The sequence below is a fragment of the Branchiostoma floridae genome, chromosome 1 (assembly GCF_000003815.2).
Source record: "Branchiostoma floridae strain S238N-H82 chromosome 1, Bfl_VNyyK, whole genome shotgun sequence".
Classification (NCBI taxonomy): Eukaryota; Metazoa; Chordata; class Leptocardii; order Amphioxiformes; family Branchiostomatidae; genus Branchiostoma; species Branchiostoma floridae.
This window is the reverse complement of record NC_049979.1, coordinates 7,906,651-7,926,136: the sequence shown is the minus strand read 5'-3', so window position 1 is coordinate 7,926,136 and position 19,486 is coordinate 7,906,651. Positions and strand designations below refer to the sequence as shown.

General features: G+C 42.1%; 5 protein-coding genes across 6 annotated transcripts in view; 3 read left to right on the top strand and 2 right to left on the bottom strand.

Annotated features, from left to right (window-relative positions):
• Window positions 1-2,691, top strand: part of LOC118424528 (son of sevenless homolog 2-like) — a 34,464-nt gene extending 31,773 nt beyond the window's left edge. For both annotated transcript variants that reach the window (XM_035833120.1, XM_035833128.1), the window contains one exon: window positions 785-2,691. In XM_035833120.1, coding sequence (XP_035689013.1) covers window positions 785-1,161 — 377 coding nt within the window. In that variant the 3' untranslated portion in view covers window positions 1,162-2,691. The remainder of the gene's footprint in view (window positions 1-784) is intronic.
• A 742-nt stretch (window positions 2,692-3,433) lies between these two features.
• Window positions 3,434-16,599, bottom strand: LOC118424558 (vesicle transport through interaction with t-SNAREs homolog 1B-like). Its single transcript, XM_035833183.1, has 8 exons — window positions 16,343-16,599; window positions 16,059-16,117; window positions 15,476-15,586; window positions 14,851-14,928; window positions 14,320-14,493; window positions 6,690-6,751; window positions 6,369-6,461; window positions 3,434-5,054 (listed from the first exon to the last, which is right to left on the bottom strand). Exons 1-8 carry the CDS (start codon window positions 16,440-16,442, stop codon window positions 5,012-5,014), a joined length of 720 nt encoding a protein of 239 aa, XP_035689076.1. The 5' UTR covers window positions 16,443-16,599; the 3' UTR covers window positions 3,434-5,011.
• Window positions 6,840-8,848, top strand: LOC118424566 (P2X purinoceptor 7-like). The gene is made up of 3 exons (XM_035833195.1): window positions 6,840-7,314; window positions 8,108-8,344; window positions 8,662-8,848. Exons 1-3 carry the CDS (start codon window positions 7,043-7,045, stop codon window positions 8,819-8,821), a joined length of 669 nt encoding a protein of 222 aa, XP_035689088.1. The 5' UTR covers window positions 6,840-7,042; the 3' UTR covers window positions 8,822-8,848.
• LOC118424539 lies at window positions 8,416-11,854 on the bottom strand. Its single transcript, XM_035833143.1, has 6 exons — window positions 11,247-11,854; window positions 10,848-11,037; window positions 10,413-10,670; window positions 10,086-10,257; window positions 9,785-9,933; window positions 8,416-9,578 (listed from the first exon to the last, which is right to left on the bottom strand). The coding sequence occupies exons 1-6, from the start codon at window positions 11,784-11,786 to the stop codon at window positions 9,403-9,405; spliced, it is 1,485 nt and encodes a 494-aa protein (XP_035689036.1). The 5' UTR covers window positions 11,787-11,854; the 3' UTR covers window positions 8,416-9,402.
• Window positions 16,600-16,651: 52 nt separating the features above from the next.
• Window positions 16,652-19,119, top strand: LOC118424544. Its single transcript, XM_035833157.1, has one exon. The coding sequence runs from the start codon at window positions 17,083-17,085 to the stop codon at window positions 18,397-18,399; it is 1,317 nt and encodes a 438-aa protein (XP_035689050.1). The 5' UTR covers window positions 16,652-17,082; the 3' UTR covers window positions 18,400-19,119.
• The last annotated feature ends 367 nt before the right edge of the window (window positions 19,120-19,486 follow it).

Below are 19,486 nucleotides of genomic sequence, written 5' to 3'. Positions count from 1 at the left end.
GAACATGTCAGGTACATTGTGACTTCTGCACTTGGAAACTCTCTTTTTTTCATTCTCCTTCGAATGAAACTTGTAAGCACTGTCAACTTCCCTTGCACTCTGTTTCTTTCCTTGTTTTTATCCCATGCGATGTGAAATGCATTGCTTTTGTTAGTGAAGAATCTTTGTTTTCTGCTCTGACCTGCTAGGTCTAAACAGTGTGTTTGCTCCTGTACTGATCACGCCAGGTAGGACCCACTCCCGTCCTACTGCTCTCATCTACTCACACCTGCATGTGCCTACAGTCTACCGTATTTCCTCTAATGTCTACTACTGTCTCGAACTGTACATTACCATAGGATGGCTCTCATGTCATCAAATCAACCATCTTCACTCCTCTGTTAAGAGGAAGTAACATGAAGTGTACAGATATTACAGCAGATATGGTGGACTTATTGTTATTACCTCAAGCAAGAACAGTCAGTCCCGCTAAACCCTTATTGGTCAGTTGGCCTGGACATCATTGATTGTAAATGTTACTTATACTGATGTACAAGTTGTACCCAATTCCTTTCTGTAATTGAGCTGGTATACAAATTTGGTGTTTCCTGTGATACTCTGAAGCCTGTTAGAAAAAGGCTGTCAAACTTGCTTGATTACTGTCAGATGGATGCCACAAACTGATCAGGAATAGAAGGTCGTCATTTGTTGAAGATAGCTTATCATTCATGTTATAATATTTGCAGACATGAATTTTGAATTTATATCATTCTTAATGATCCTGCTTTGTTGCATGCCCTTTCAGATCCCTCCTCCGCAACAAAACACCCCCGCCAAGCTGACTCTGACAATGCCAGTCCTCCGCCACTGCCTCCCAGGACAAGAAAACGGGACTCGTCGCGCGAGGAACCGCCCATGACTCCTCGCGGAATTCCACAATCCTCGGACGCCCCCGAGTTGCCCCCTAGGACTCCCTTACCAGTGCCTGACCTCCCACCCAGAACTCCTGTCGCTGTGCCTGATCACAGGCCGCCTCTGCCCCCGCGGAGAACATCGTCCACTTTCGGTATCAATGGCGGCACGCCGATGTCGCCCGTGGGACACGTGCCCCAGCTGGCACCAGAGCTGCCCCCCAAGACCTACAAACAGGCGCAGGCACATGCCCAGGCTCACGCGCAGTAATGGCCGGTAGCCTCTTCTCAAAGTCTTGGGAAGAGCGGACTGGGACCTGTGCCAGAGTTGTGTGAGATGCACTCCATCCATGCTGCAGTCGGGAAAACCTCACCTGCGGCCAGGATACAACTTTGTGGAGTGTTTTCTCCCCCCAAGAAGTCCGGAGACCGATGGACATCAGCACTCTTTGCCAACAAGCCGGGAGGGTTTCCTTTGTCACTGGTGTTGCATTGCAAAGATCAATGTATGCTCTTACTCTTAGCACCCTAGATGAATGGTAGGGTGGCTACAACAATGTGGTCATCAACTCACTTACTTCAAAGTTGCATCAACTATCCAGAATTTCACTTGAACTGAATGTCATGACTACTTCCAGTGACAAGAAAATTACTGTACCCCCTCTTAGTCTCAATCTGATTTTGCAGACACTGCTATTTTGCAATGAAAAGAGTGTGAACCAGCACTGTATCATCCACATCTTTCAATATTTTGGTTGTCCGTTTTAAAAATGTCAGTCACACACTGCTGTTTTTTTACTTGCTTGCATATGGAGAACATACTGGTATGTTTTGAATCCAACCTCCCTTCCAAGTCAATGTACAGTGGGTCCTCATAAGTATGGGAACGATCTTAGTTTCTCAGACCTGTGTTGGGATAGAAGCCATTCTCAGTTCTGTTGTAGTCAAATGCAGCAAGCTTTGCCACAGAGGACCAGAGTGTACAGAGTTTGAAGTTGGGCAGTTGAGCCTCAGCTGAAAGGGAGAAGGTCACAGCAAACAGTAGAGGTGATAAGAAGCAATCGTCTGTATTTCTGGCCAAAGGGCATGTGCCACAAGTAGCTGTCAATCCAGTTTGCCTAGCAGTTACGTCAGTTAAGTTATGACTTGATCTTTGTATGAGTTACAACCCACATAACTTTGAAGGAAGGAAGGCATGGGGAATCAGTCAGAACCAAACTGTCCAGTTCGTAGTTGTGCAAATATTAGGGCTATACTGAACTAAGTCTAAGGCAGATTAACGTTGGGGGTCAGGGACTTGACTTTTCATCTGTCATCCAATAGAAGCTTCTAGTATAGATTGCAAAATATTTGTCACACACCACCCTAATGGGTTTTTTTTTTTTTGAAAAACCGATCATATTTTGAGTTATACATGATATAATGTGTCATCATGATTAATTGCAATATGAGTGACTGGGACCTGCAACAACTATGTCTGTGGTTGTAACATATATGAACTGAAGTGTACTTAAAGAGCAATTTGAAGGTGCAAGATTTGAGATTATGTATGCATTTTAATTGTAGATTTTATTTCATGCAAGAAAATTATGTAAATAGAAGACATGACATTATGTACAAGTAGCAATTTTACTGATGTTATTCAACAAGTACAAAATCTGGATGTGTAAGTTTTATGGTGACCACAGTCAGCATGGCTTCTATGTTTTTATACAGAGTAGACCCTCCAGTTTTTACCCCAGTGCCGTGCTGCCTGTGCATTTGGAATTTTATATTAAAATAAGGTTCAGTAAAATCTGCAGTACTAGCGTGGTCTCATTTTCTCTCCCACTAAAGTATGCAATTCCTCTCGAAGAAACAATGGCTTGTTGGTTGAATAGTTTAAAGTTTTTTTTTACTTGTCATATGCTGTGGCCACTTAAGCTCCAACATAGTGATGAAAGCTACCCATTTGACTCAAATTTCAGTACATACAACTAAGAAACCTGGGCAAAAATATGCTGTGATCTACTTAATTTTCCAATCCACTTAATGGTTATTTGGTGTCAAACTTGGGAAATTACAGTATTAACCAGAAAGATGAGGTACTGTCCACCCCCTGCTTCCAATGATTCAGTCAATGCTTCCTCCTACGCATGTTCAACTACCAGTAATTACTTTGTTATATTCTAGTTGATTTCCCCGTGGGATGTACAAGTAGATTAATGATGGTGGGGAGCTGGGTACGTACATGGCGACATCTAGCAGAAGCCCATATCATTGCAGCCTTTCTCAGTTGTAGTGAATCAGATGCAGTACAGGTACCATACTGCAACTCATGAAGAGGTCGCTTTTGATCCGATGAAAAGGATTGGTCACGCTTTGGTGAAGTCATTTCTGGATACCACACATACTGGTACTCGATTGCCGATTGGAACAAATTACACATTGCTATACACATACATTTGTTAAGTAACTTTACAGAAAATATAATAGCAACTTCCTAATTTTTCCTGCTAATTGCGTTTCTGTACACATGCAGTGAAACAACTCTTAGACGTACATGTATTTCATATTACAAAACTGGTTTATTCAGACCAAGTTCAGGCCATTGATCAAATGACAAAAGGAAACTTCAGCTAGAAGGAAATGAAAATTACATTTTTGCATTCTAATGTAAATGTCACAATATTACATAGAATTAATCAGATGTATCATGAACTGTTTCCTTGTCAGACCTTAGAAGGCTAATTTAAATCACTGGTTTTTATAGGTAGTACACTCTCTAAGATATTAACCACTCTTAACACAAGAAACATGTTGCTCCTTGTCATATCATACAACAAGCACTTAGCAGTGCTCCTCATCTCAAAGTGGCTTGTAAAGGTATCAGAATATAAAGGCTTCGTATCTGTAGTACATTTTAGTGGCAGTCATTCTGTACACTACTGCTAAAATACTTCCAGTGGGCAATGTTAGAAGTTTGTGTTTGTTGAAGTGTTGAAACCTAAAATCAATTAACCCCTCTAAGCTGTCATTCTAAGCTGTGTTTTTACGGTCATCCAAAATGTTCTATTAAATTATTAATCAATAGGTAGGTATAGTTAACATTTTACAGATGGTGTCACAAGTTTGTCTACCATTTTAAAATAGCATCATTTTACCCAGCACTTTTTTAATGAATTTCCCAAGCTAACATGAGATTTATTACAAATGGTTAGCATGGATGTCCCTAAGGCCAGGCATGATAAGTGGCTCTAACTGAAATTCTGAAATCCATAAATCTGTCACATAGTGCGATCGTCCTACAATCGATAACTTTGGGCATTTTTAGGACAGCCATGCGTCTTACAATGTTCACCTGACTTGATGCACAAATGCTCTCTTGGATCCTTGTGTGCTCTGTCACTGCCTGCTTAAAAATCCTATTATCAAAATCGTACAATGATCGAACGACCTCCTGAAGACCCCTTTGATCCAGTGAAGCCAACCAGGTCAGGTACCATCATAAAATGACATCCAAGTCAGCTGTCATTAATTCTGTGGTGCACAAGAACATCACTGTGGCCAAAGAATCACACGACACCTGATCTACCCTCCTACAATGACCTTCAGACGACCGACATTTTTTGTAGCTTTTTTTTGCACAAAACTGGCAATAAATCAGAAAGCAGCAAAAAAATAGGCAAAAAAGGGATAGAAAACTGCCATCCTCTTAAATTTCTTCAAAGGAGGCTTACTGAATCAAAGTGTGACAGCCACCAATCTCAGCATAGGATCATAGGGGCCTTCAGGGAACTGTCACAAAACTGGGTGCAGCATTTACAACTCTGGGGACACAGGAAGTTCACTATACAGTAGAAGCCAGATAATTCCACAACGGTTTATCGCACACTTCTGTAAATTGCACGGAATACCAAAATGCCGTGGTGGTGTGGTGCAGCAGGATAACTTTGCTTTGTTGCACCACTTGGATAATTGCAAGAAATGTGCTGGCAAATGAGGTGTGCAATTTAACAGCTTCCACTGTATGATGATTAACAAGTCTTCTTATACACATGGTAAGGCTACAGTTAGGGTAAGGGTATGTCTAGTTTGGGTGGTTGTCGAATCATCTATGGTGCCTCAAACCATGGGCCACACTAAGGGTGAGGTGAAGGCGAGGGTGCGGGGTGGTTTCCTGATCTGCAACATCAAACAACACAAAAAAACTTAGGTTCAAAGAAAACCTTAATCACCAAGCAGAACACAAAGGAATTTCCAGGCAAGGGACACAAGGTAGCAATAGTCTGAACACCCAGGCAGGGGACAGGGTAGCAATAGTCTGAACACCCAGGCAGGTGACTGAGGGGTGCAATAGTTTGAACATCGAGGCAGGGGACAGAGGGGAGAAATAGTTTCGACACCTGCAAGGTAAATGTACTTTGATAACATGTTTCTTAAAATGATGCCTGAATTGCATAACTGCAAGAATTACACTGTGGGTTCTTAATCCCATGTTCTATATGTCTATAGTATGCAATGTTTTTGTACCTATACGGCTGTCATTGTCCAATCAAATTCTTAGTTATGATAATTGTGAATTATTGCTTACCGGTGCAGAATGATATAAATATCGATGGCACTTAGGATATACACACATGCACCATACATAGATAATTGCCACATGTTCTGGATGATAGCATATAGGTGAATCTTCCAACAGGAAATGTTACCTTCATACAGGAGAGTTTCAAGAATGTTTAAGTGTACGCGAGTTACAATAGCAAAGAAACTATCAAGGTGATACTGAACAGAGACAATATGTTGTAGACACAAAGTGATGTAAGTGCAGGCTAAGTAAAGCAGGTAGATCACTGAGCAGTGAGGCAAGATCAAAATTGACCTTAGTTTGAGTTAAATCATCTACAACACTTGATTTATGATTAAATGATTCAACAATTGATTCAATATGGTTTCAAAATTGATTATGTAAAAGACTTTGAACAACATTTGACTTCAACTAAGCACAATTCCACTGCAAGATTGTAGTTTCGTCGAGTCAGAATCGAGTTGGCAACTGCCAAAGAAAGTTGTGCACTGTCTGTACAGATTTGTATCTTACTGCATATTTCAGTTTTGCATTTCTGAAGTTTGCATACCTTTCTTGCACATAAAATATCTTCTAGATCTGTTGCTGTTTGATTATTCAACAACTATCAATAACCATTCACACAAAGAGTTTTAGAATAGTCTGTGTGTGAATCATGCAGGCATGAAGTTATCAGAACCATACTCAAAATTATTTCCCAAATCCCCTACTACATGTACATGTAGCCCTTTATATTTCCATATGACACAATCATTCTGTAAAGCAACACAGATTTTTCTTCTGACTTAAATGTCACAATGACAACAAGATGCTGTGGACTACAAGTGCTGTGATATCTCTACTGTGTTGGGATTTGATTCACTGTCCCACAAAATCATCTGTACATCAACCCCCCTCCTCTGTCCTACTTTGGTATGATCCACTTGTAAGCAATGAGGCCGATGAGGATGGCCAGCTCCACCAGTATTATCATCCCTAAGATCAGTTTGTTGGTCATCACCCTGAAACACACAGAACACAGCTCACCAAAGGTTACAAGGCAGATCAGATAAACATGTGGAGGACTTTTAACTTTCAGGAGACAATAACTGTAATTACTATGGTGTTACCATATGGTGAAAGGATATTCTGGGCTCAGATTTTCATTTTTTTTCGTGTTGTTACATGATTTTGCATGGATGAATTGACAGAGGAAATTATGTAAAATTGATCCTAGTAAAAGAACCTACCTTCTACTCATTGCATTCAGGATCTTTTTGCTAGTGCTGAGGTTTTGGTCCATGTCTGTTACCTGGAAGTAAACATATGTGAATGTTAGGTCCTCTTGTGCCACTGTAGTGGTAATGTGAGCCTTAAAGAGCTTGTGACAGGTCAAAAGGCCTATAAATATGAAAACTAGACATTAAATATAGTAATTAGAAATTGTTTGTAATTGCCATAACTGAGAAATAAAGATTATACGGTTGTCCAAAGTCTGCATTTCGCGACACGCCGTGCTGGCTTCTTGATACGTCGTCACGTGACCTATGACGTCACTGCCGGGAGAGATTTCCCCGCTGGGCTCAACAGCAACGCCGCCATTATGAGCGACGACATGGACGAAGTCGAGCAATTTTCCGACTCGTCTTCTAGCGTGGAGGCCTTTTTTGAGGTGGAAGGGGAGTCGGTGCCGTCTCCAGCAGACGTAGGTGGTGTCGTGGCTTATAGGTACGAACCTTACCTTGACGAGCAGCAGTCAGACGGAGAAGAGGATCTTGACGGAGGTCAAGACACAGACAACAGTGTTGGTAACGCTGAGGTCGGTGCTGAAGGGGGAATGGCGGATCGGAGCGGCAGACAGGAAAATACGGAATGGTAAGGGTGGCTATAATTGTGACTGTTGTTTAGGCAACAATTTTCTATCAAATGACAAAGTATAGACGCCGCGGAAACATGACGAGGAAGGTTCGAGACAGCCGAGCATAATGGCGGCGAGCCTGGGGAGGGGGGCGGCATGCTCGAAGAAAGGTTGTAGAATTTGGGTTGGTTCGTAAGGCCCATTTACACAGTGGTGCGCAGGAACATTGACTTTAACATACCTTGGCCTAACATGGTATAGGGGAGTTGGAGATTTGGAGAGTAGATATCACAAACACAGGCAGAAAAAATTTGTTCCGCCAAGTGTTACGTTAATCAGTCTAAAAATTGTAGATTTCCGGTAGCAGCCTTTTTTTTATAATGCATTTTTTTGTCTTACTAAGTTACTATGCATAATTACATGTACCTGGAAATTGAAAAGGAAACAACCACCGGAGATAAGAGACAAGGCTGTCCCAGTGAAACATTGCTAGTACTATTTGACAACTGAACCTACATTTGGCAACATGTAAACAAAAGCAGTTTTCACTGCTCGACTTTTCTTTGTTTTTATTAGTTGATAAGTCTTATTTTTGCACCAGGGAAAGGGTTAGTAGTTGTTGTTCACACGTAATAGTGTCCCATAAATTGTTACAGTCACTGTACATAGTACAGGATTGTCATCATGTTAAATGTTACCAAGAATTAAATAAATTATGTATTCCAGCTAAATTTCCTGTGCTTTTTTTTATTTGAATGCTGGAGTGAAAGGGGTTGTAGTTAAATGCATTCACTGTATGTGGTGTTTCAGGTGCTCATGTGGTCACTGCACCACCATGCCAACAACAACAGAATGTGTATGCTGTCATGAGGTACAACAGATTAATGTAAAACGGCAGCAGCTGGTGCACATGATGGTGCCCGTTCCTGGGTGCATAACCCTTCACCCAGGGTTACCCGCGGTCTGTCTTGACCCCTGGGGACTGCAGTGCGCCTACTACCATTACAGGCAGGACCAGGGTCCACTCAGCCTGAGCGATAATCATGAGTAAGCTGTCAATCCATCAAACATTGTGAATCTAATAACCAATCAAGCAATCAATTGTTCAAAATACCAAATCAATTAATCAACCAATCAATTGTTCAAAATTCCAAATCAATCAATCAACCAATCAATTGTTCAAAATATCAAATCATGACATGCAATCCATCAAATCCTCCAACAAATCATAAAATAAGAAGTTTCCAATAATAGGATGGTACTTGAAATATTGTGAGAATGAAGTATGAAGTTTGAACAGTGAAATCTTTTTCCTGACTTTTCTTTGTATTCACTGCCAAGCTGAACAAACTTGTTTCATTTAGGAGGTATAGGTACATTGCCTACCGCCAGTTCGTGAGGTGGTGTTGGGGGTGGCTGGGAGCAAAGATTAGAGTCGTTATCCCAGCATGTGCAGTGAACAAGATCAGGGAGACCTTCCCCTCAGAAGAGTATACTGGTTTCAAATACCCACCTTTGGATTAAAATGTTCATACTATAATGTTTAGACTCATTTTAGTACATGTATGCGCTTAGGAACATATGTAGAGCTTACACTAGAGCAGTTCATGACTTTTCTGAATGATAATTCCACGTAATTTCATCCGCCTTACCACAGAAATATTATAGCATAAAGGTACAGCAAGACAAGGGAAATTAAAAGCAGATATGTATGCAAATCAATACCAGCATGTAACAGCTTGGATAAGAAACCTCAGTACCAGCAGAAAGAGATAACGTAGCAGCAGAGTTGAATGCTAGTAGCTCTTCATACATAAAAACCTAAGCACAGTTTGAAAACTATTTACCCCTACAAACTTTTGTGAGCCATTGTGTATAACCTTCCAACATGTCACTATGGCATTCATCCTAACCACGTATAGACTAGAACATTGGTATATCCCTATCCAACATGCTATATCTGTCACATAAATAAGGCTTTACATTAAAGCTCTTTAAGACAACCTTATAACGCGTTATATATTTTCGAATACGACATGTTACAACCATTGTATATTTTGATAATGATATAATAGCTATTGTCTTTAAATACTGGCAACTCCATCTCATGCTGCGTTAAAGCGTGTGACACGGGCCCTCACTGCATCCTCCTTGTTTGGATGTTCATAGGAGGCAGCGAGGGCTTCGGGGATCCGTCCAGGATCTGGTTGTGGTATCTCCCCGTCATCTTCTTCGCCCTTACACAGAGCCTCGACAATAGTCAGCAAACTTGCAACATACCCTGTTAGAAATATGTATGGATTATTAATAAATTGCTAACTAGTATCATCAATGACATCTTGGCTCACGCTATATACCAGTCACCAAGTGCAAATTGCAAAGGTTTTGCCTTTACTATATATATATATACATTGTATATGATAGCCTACAAAGATTGAGTGTTACACAGGGTGGTTATTAAACCAGCTGTACACAACAGATACTCACCAAAAGATGCATCCTCCAGGACTTTGCGGACCACATGTCCACCTTTTTTGCGTTTGGGGTAGTGTAGACTATACGTTTTCCTGCCATCCTTGGTGGTATGTTGCGCCCGATGTCCATTTTCATTCCAGTGCAGAGCTGCCAGCATCACTCTGAAAATATCAATAATGGTGTAATCACTCTTCATGCAGATAAACAGAATTATTTCAAAGGTGAGCATGAGTTTTTTTGTATGGTAGCATAAACTGGATGAAATGTTCTGAAAAAAAAAAATTTACAGACCAAGGCAATCTATTTTGATTACCTGCACTCCATGCCCTCAAATGAAAAGTGGTGCATTTTGGGAGCGAAGTTGATGACAAGGCTATGAAAAGCCTCCACTGAGCATGTTTGATGATCTGGTGACAGTTTTTGGATGTCAGGCAACAGCCTCTTGCTGCATAGCACCTTTTCCACCTCAGTGGACACCTTTGTATCTGGAATACATTTACAACAAATGTCAATGCATTAGTTCCTTCTTATCAAAATGTGTTACTTAAAGTGCTGTCTCAAAATGACATGGAAATAAATTTTGTCATGAACTTTACCTTACTCTGCTAAATACCACTTCATAAAAGACATCCATACTTACGCGGTGGTAACCAGGCCTTCTGTCGCTCTCTCCCCTCCAGTGGTTGATGTGCACATGATTGAAACTGGCCAGCGAACCCCGTGTGACGATTCTGGATATGTTCTACCACTGACTTCCACTTGTCTTCAATAAGTTGTGTAAGGCCAGGAGGTGTGGACACCACAGACCAGTATAAGTGGTTGATAATACTGCTAACCCATCCTTGCAATGCCTGGCAGCCTCCTGTTTTGCTAAGAGCTAGCAGTTTTTTCTTTATACCTGGATGTACAAGCATAAACATATCACTAAATGAATGTTTTCATCCCAGTTAGTCCTCAATTGACATTGAAATTATCTTCATTTAATGGTGACCATTAATTAAAGAAAACATTAACAGCAATATTACCATATATTAATCTAAGAACAAATCAATGTTCTTTTACAAGTAACACTTACTTTTTGCAACATGCCAGATGTCGAAGAGATGAAGTATATGTGGCTGATGTTCCCGAAGCCACTTCTTTATCCCAGCATGTCTATCCGTTATCACCGTCTCAATATCAAGGTTCCACGTGTTCTGTAGAAAGTTCAGCGACCGTTGCAGACCCTCCTTCTCCATATGGTTCGAGCCTTCAACTTCATTGCTCTAAAACAGGAGTGTGTGAAATTTACATAACTTATTTGTATTTTCTGTCAGAAACAGGATCATTATTTGAGCAATAATCTTATTCAGGACACTTCATCGGACCAGTTTTAAAAATTGACAAGTTGATATCATTAAATAATTTAGGACCAGTGGTCAGTTTACCATATTACGTAGGCATGACAGAAATAAATATTACAAGTAAAACCTACCTGCACAAGTTGCACATCTATTACGATGTTCTTCCGCAGTTCCATCATGGTATATGTGCCGTACTTCGCTGAATGGCCTGGCGTATCCGCTCGTCCATCGCCACCGCAGATGATGCTCTCTCTCTCGGCCTGCAGGTGGCTCAGATTCCACAACTGCTGCTCTGACCACAGTTGATGGACAGCTTTGAATAGAATTTTTTTCTGATGTCTGAAGAAGGACCGGATCGACATTAGGGCAACACCCATGTGTGATAGTACACGGAGGACTTTGGTGGCACTGGCTCCACTGAACAGGATGCCAGCCGACAACAGTATGTTGCCAGCTGCTATCTTCCCAAAGAATGGCTGGGAGTTCCAGAGTCCTTCGTAGGAGCATTTGTCACACTTAATGGTTAACTGCAACAATGTACCGACTTCTTTACAAGACAAGGCAAGCTTTCTACAGTAACACATAGGACAGCTACACCATACAGAGATGAGTTGCACAAGACATGTCCAGAATACTAAGAATATGCGACGTCCCGGTTCTGAGGTCTCCATGTTCTCAGTAGCAGGGATGTCCCGATCTGGATCGTTGTCTGGATCATCTGGATTGTAGTCTGGATCATCTGGATTGTCGGTGTCGCAGTCTGGATCATAGTCTGGGTCGTCTGTAGACATCGACAGGCTGTCCTCATCATCATCAGACACTGACATCTGGTCCTCAGCTTCGGGACACTGGTCGAAAAACTTACTCTCTGTCTGAGTACCAACTGTGCACACAGATGGAGTAACTGTCTGGACACCTGTTGAAATATGATGTAAAAAACTCACACACACTATTCGGTTTATTGTAAGTTGTTCATTAGGCAAGAGTTCATGTGTTTGAACATACATGCTTACGTGCATCACACAAAGGTATAGGGATATAGGTTATATCTAGTTTGTAAATGCCATATATGTAGAACAGAAATATGCAAATCTAACAAAGAAAGACATTTCAAATATGTCATCATCCAACTATAAAGTAATGGAAAACTGCATGTTCGTCCACACACACACATACATAAGCATGTAAGTCATAGATATATGTAAAGCATTTCATAGTTCTACTATCATTAATTTTTCCCGGTCTCTAAGTCTAACATCAAATACATGTACCTTTGCTTCGTCCATGTCCTCGGAACTGGACGGCTACAGTTCTGGTTTCTGGAGTCATGGACACCTGTGTAGCAGCGTCACCTGTCTCGAGCTCTGTTGGATTCACCTAAATAAATAAAAAAAAGTGTGCAGACAGGGTCAGAAAATATTTGCTGAATGTTTTAGAAAGAGAAAGAGAGATGAGTCTTTAAAATGGACCCGCAATGATGCTTCTGTAAATTACCAAACTTGGGCTTTGCTAGTTGTGAAAACTTACATCTGTAGCGACAGATTGATTGCTGTCAGCAGGAAGGTCTCCTCCCCCTTCTCCCACTCCTGCAGCCAGACATCCCTGAAGTATCTGGTACATACACAAAGACAGGATTTTAAACGGTTATACAGGTAATGAGAGGTAAGCGGTAATGAGTAATGAACACTCCAGTTTTATATTGTGATCTGTTGTGTTTAGTCTTATGATCTTATCCTGGCTAAACACTGCAAGTAAATATCAGTGATTAGGTATATAAGTTATCATTCACTTTAACACTTGTAAAAAAAGACACTACATAGGCCTTGGGATAAAACACTTTTCATCAAAGACCAATAATTTATAGGGGTTTAGTCAATAACTTTTTAGTGTACTTCCCCAAACGTGTGGAAAAAATATCAACCATAATACACTACAGTTAACATATTCCGATACATTCCCACATAGCGTGCGAGGATACATTTCCGATATGTTTCCAGTGCCGTGGTACCGACATGCATCGCTACAACGTCATGTAAACAAAACGCTTCTACCCCACTGTCTACCGTTCAGACTACGATATACCATTTTTGTACCGATTAATAAACACACGGACACTATGATATAGAAGTGATCACCAAACTAGTACCTCTAGATGACGCCTCTTCTGTACGGCCCCAGAAATTCGGCTTGAAGTTCGCTCCTCGGGCGTCGCCGGTCCTCGCGGAAATATGCTCGGAACAGCACCAGGCAACAAAACTCTCCCGCTTTTTACCTTCAATCCAAACTGTTCCTTTAGACTTTCGCCGGTGTCATAGCATCCTTCGTCAAAATGCGCACTGCATAGGACAGCGTAAGGCGTAAGTTTCCACGGACTTCCTTTAGGCCCTGACCTGGTGCGACGAACCTGCTGCACCCATTTGTTTCGAACGCTTTCCTCAGGAGGAAACTTATGAAGGTGAAAACCATCGGCCCTGGTGTTGGAGCAAAACCCTGCGCAGCATTGATCGGGCATGTCAACAACGGCACTCCCCGGGATTATCCCGAGAAATGCGACCTCCCTGCGCAGCTGTGTTTACAAATAGAAAAGATGGCGGCCGAGACTTGGGTGTTCCATTCGCTCTCCCGGTGGTGACGTCATTTCCGGTTTACTGTTCCAGCAAAACGCGGCACGCGTTTTCCTTGGCGAGGTGATAAAAACTTGTTTTCAACAAGAGAACCATGTACTTTTTTTCTTAAATGTGCATCTCAACTGAATAAAGCTAGGTTTGCTGCAGCTTTTTTGCATATATTCTGAAATTATGGTTTCTATGTGTCACAAGCTGTTTAATATGTACCTCTATGACTGAGATCCATCCAAAAGATTTACCTCAATTGTATACTGAATGTATAACTATAGTATCAGAAATTAAAATAATTATCAATAATGAAGTACTTGAAGGAGTAAATTTCCACAGCTCTTAAGTTGTTTTTCATCATAAATGAATAAAGGCTCAAGCTAACAATGTTTCATTGATAAATGGAGGATCAAACAGTCAAAGAAACAGACGCTTTTCCATGAGAAAAGGAGACCTTCCAGCACCGCTAAATTATTGTCACTGTCATCTAAAGGTTTGTGCTGCTAAGTGGAAGTGCTGTTCCAAGTACAAGGCTGTCCAAAGGTAGGTGCTGTGGTAAGGTAAGGTAAGGTAATGCTGTTCCACTCACCCTGTCCCTGGTGCGGGTCAGCTGTTCGCGCTGCTCCCCGAGCTCCTCAATGGTTTCTGTGCCGATCTGCTCGGACTCCACAGCTATTCTGGTGGAGCGCTCGATGCTGGCGGAGGTTCTGTTCAGGCTCTCCAGGCCCTGCAGCATCTTGGAACGGTGGGAGGCAGACATCCTCTGGGGATAGCAGCAGTATTTAGTGATGGGCCAAAAATGATTGGGGATAAAATGGGAATATTCAGGCTTTCTAACTTCAACACTAGTTGATAAATGGCTGGCAGATACCCCCACCATAAGGCTATCAACCCAATGAAACACAAATGTATTAGCATCTAAAAAAGTACATTAAGTGTGTTTCCTATCAAATCAAACCAAGTTATCACTATGAATAAGCTCTTGATCCGAAGCAGAAGCCTACATTTAAATAACAAGAAGCACATTATAGGCAGTTACTGAAATAAGGGAGCCTTCTTATTCAATTTCTTATTAAAGTGAGGTAAAAATCAGTTATAAAGATGAGGTAAAATCACTCACAGCTTCATCACTGTCAGGGTCGTATGTTCCTCCTGACATCAGTTCATCCCGCATCATTCCTGTACCTGAGGCTTGTTTCTAGAACATAGATAAAAAGGCTAACTAGTACTATACTTCCTGGTACTGCTTTATAAATTTAGTAAAATGACTTATGTGTGTAGGCAAAAGTTTGTCACAACAATGGTCACTCAAAAACTATTTGAAGGACACAACAGAAAACAGTGTGTTAAAACATTCCATTTCCAATGTCACAAATCATGCATTTACCTCTTTCCAAAGTCAGTAGTGGCATTGAGTGGCTAAAAGTCTAAAAGTAGGCAAACAGACTCAATATTGACAGGTCATGGGTTGTGTCCTTGGGACACATGACTTTCCTCCTGACTCCACCCAGGCATAAAAATGAGTACCTGACTTTGTTTGGGGGGTAAAAGGCAGTGGAAGGAGAGGGATGGGCTCCGCCTTCCAATATCATGCCTTAGACACAATGGATAACGCTCAACTGCCACTACAGCCTCAAAAAAGGCTATGGGGCTAACTTTACTATTTTTTTGTCAAATCAAATCTTTATCAACATAAGTATCTATTTTGTACAGTGTACTGTTAACATTGAGTACAGTGCCCTCACCATCTCCCTCTGCAGTTTGTCCAGATCCCGTCTGTAGTTGCGTAACCTGCTCAGCATCTGTGGTCTGTAGGTGGGCGGGGCCTGCTTCACCTCCTCCTCCATCTCCTGGACCTGAGGGGAAAAATTTACCTTTGGTCCTGAAATATTCTTCTTCTTCTGGTTACGTGCCAAACCTCAATGGATTGAGGAGTCGGCACAACAGAATATTCCAGGCGGAACATTCCCCAATCTCACCCCCCACCCCCGATTCCCTGCCCTAGGATTGTCGTATCAACAGTCAGCAATATTTTGCCGCCTCTTGTTAGTATTTAGCGTAAAGCGTTGCTGGCCTTTCTGAATTTAGCGTAAAGCGTTGCCAGGACCCCCCATGCAGACCCTCTAGTAAGTGTTGGCATCTTTTAAAGGTGGTCTACTCTCACACCCATTGGATTCCTAATACTAGCACTTCTGATACAGAATGCTTCATTTGCTGTTATTGCTTTGTTTCTTGGTCACGATACTGTCATCATGAATTTGAAATGATCCAAGATATGCAACCAGGATATACTGATTACTTCAGTACATAGGAAGATAAAAGGCTCACCAGTGTTGTACATTCCTCTATGCCCCTCATAACCTCTCTGACAATTCTTTTTCTCTCCTCTGTAAACAAAAAAGGCAAGTCGTTCGTAGCGTCATTTAAAAACATTGTTAGACATTCGATAATTTAGTTTGTCTGGACTTGCAAGCAGACAAAGAAACCACATCTTAGAAATGACAACTTGTTTTTTGTTTTTGTTTTCAATATCAATCCAGTGGCCGCCGTCAAGAAAACGACAACGGGTCATGGTACACAGTACAATAATTAAGGGGGAGGGGGGCGCTCACCTCCGACTGCATTTGGAAGTCTGCTCTGAGCCTTCCGTCGTAGCTCATCGTGAAGGTTTCTAAAATCCTCCTCGTGGTTTTCAAAGTCTTCAGAAGACATTGTCGAAAGTCACAAAAGCCTTATCTCTCGTGAGGATGCGTGTTTGAGATCAGAGTTTAGTCAAATTCTGCCGTATCTCTCTGCTACATCTCTTTCCGTCAAACTACGTCATGTGATCAGGCGTGTTGCAGTTTGATACAAAGTCGGTAGAGGCGCTTTTGATAGCATGAAAGACAGAACCCATCGTTCACCCTTTGAACCCGGAAGTGTCAGTGACTCGACCAGATGCGTGAGACTTTGCACGTAAGAAAAAGGCAGGAAACAGATCTACAGTAACTGTTTGTCGTGTCTCGACGTTTTGTGGTTTATAGAAAGGGTCATACAAAAAGATAGATTCGCGCTTCGTGAGTGGTGACCTACTTCTGAAGTCACAACAGGAGCCCTAGGGCCATTTCCAGTCCTGCAATCACAGTAATTACTACGTCCCGCGAACCAAGACGAGGGCCTGGACCAAGAGACGTCAGCAGGGAAAAACACACCGAGGCTTTACAAACTTTGCCAGGAGGCTCTGTTCAACTTGATCGATTTGTCCGCTTGGGCTCTTGTAGCCCCCATTCCTTCAATACACGGACTCTTGTGTCAAGGTTTCCTGCAAATCGTATTTATTGCTGTGTTAGTGGGTGTAACTAGATCACCAGCCATGTTACATGTACCAGCAAGGATTGTGCTTATGTACATCTTCATTTCTGTGCCGTGTTTGGACACCAGCGGTGTTGACAAAGCCATGCGTATGGACGCTGTGTTTCCTCCAGTCATCCAGCCTAGTGACTCTGGCCTCCCAGTCGGCCACCTGTTACCACTGGGCCACCAGAGAGAACCAGAAGGGCCCGTCAAGGAGTATACACAGCCACTGACTCCGACAGAGCTATGGGAACAGCATGCAAAAAGTCCCTACGTGCCTCTTGTGTACAGACAAGCAATTGCCAAGGCCCCTGCTGTCACCAACTGGCAGAGTGATAAGTACATCAGGGAGAAGTATGGAGACTTGGATGTCCTGGTTGAGAAGAAACACGAAGATCGAGGGGCTCGTCCACAAAGAATGCCCCTGGGCGAGTTCTTAGACAACTACGAAGCCGAAGACTGGTACGTGGTGTCCTTGTTGCCCGACCCCATGAGGGCTGAAATGCAGGTGCCTCGCTCGCTGCTCTGTGGGACTTTCAAGAAAAACATTTTGGAGTCGAACCTGTGGCTGTCCGCCGGTGGAACCAAGTCCCTGCTCCACTACGACGCCGACCACAACCTACACTGTCTGATCTCCGGGCGGAAAGACTTCATCATGATCGATGACAAGTATGACGACCTACTTGACATGGCCGACAAGAAGCAGTTCTCCGGATCGAGCTTCTCCCATCTAGACATGGACAGAATCGACCTCCTGACAAACCCACAGGTGTCTGAAGTCCCCTGGACCTGGGCAACCCTCCTGCCCGGGGATTGTATCTTCATCCCCGCAGGGTACTTCCACCAGGTCAGGTCGTACGGGCGCAGCGTGGCCGCCACCATCATGTGGTCCCCGCTCGACTACTTCGATGACTCGGACTGCGCCACAACCGACATTGACAGATACACGGCGCTGAGTGACGTCAGGCTCCAGTGGACGTACAAGAAGGGAGACAAGTTCATTGACATGGGGTACATGAACGTGGAGGTTATGAGAAATGGACTGCTGGAAGCGATGAAACGTAACAACAGTACAAAGCTCACAAAGGAAATATTCGGTTACTACTACGAGTTCGCCGTTGTCGACGAAGAGGAAGACAAGGAACTAGAAGAAGAACACTTGGAGATGATCGACAGGATGTTTGGCATTTTGGATAAGAACAAGACTGGATACATCACCCGCCAGGGTCTCCAGAGCCTTGACATTGAAGTCCTCAAAGACGCGGCACGTCTTCTTGACGAAACACATGGGCCTGTCAGAGAGAATGATGAAGACCAGACACATGACGAGCTGTGACACATTTACTAGTGTCTCCAGGATGCTCAGTTTAGCTCCTTTGAGACTATAAACCAAGACGCTGCTCTGCTGCTCGTAGCTCAATCACGGTCTTCATTGCAAATATTGATATTTCACATGAGAATATATATTTGGTGATTGGTTGAAAAATACTTGGTACACTACAATAATATATTATATATGCTTCTTTCTGTGGTGTATTAGCATTTCAGATGTTTGATTTTGTAAGGAGGATAACTGCACAAAAGAATGACAAAAATTTCCACCGTATTCTCTCGGCTTTGCTTCGCGAACGAAGATCGTCTAGTGATGTTTCCCACGTATTAGGTTACTTAGAGTTGTGCAAAAATGTAAATTATGCAAATTTGTACTTAATTCACACAAGAGTTTTTCATTACAATATCTGGATATAGATGTATGTAGCATACGTACGGCATGTCAGGTGGAACATGAATATATACCAATTATGCAAATATTCACCCAATTGGCATAATTAACTCGCCTGGTGGTAAATGATAGTAATTAAATACTTGTGTCATGGGTAAGTTGGTTTAGGTTGTATGCTAGCATCCAGGTATAGATGATATAAATGTTGAATTAATTTGTATGATTTATTCCATGGAGGTATGACACCTCCAATTTCTTGTCCATTATGTTTTCCATATCTGTGTTTTCCATATCCGTGTTTTCAAATTTATCATTAAAAATGGTCGATTGGGACGAACTTTTTTTGGTTTATAGTATATTGTCATGAAGAGTTACACTGGAAGATCCCTCCAATAACGCATTCAAAGCTAAATGAATTAACACGGTATCAGACATTTCCCCCTGAAAGTAGTTTTATTTTGGAATAGAAAAAAGACCTTCACTACTATCCCCCGACCCAACCCCTGCTTGGAGAATACACCTTGAGCATCTAGGACAGTCAGTACAAAAATGAACATTTACATTGCAGAACCGATATTGATAAGGTCAGCTTTTATCAGCTGGCACGCGTACTGGGCCAAACCGTATATACTTCTCCATCGTCATACACACCGCCTGAATTTCATCCGTCACTTTCAGTCAAACGTTGTAATGTTTATAT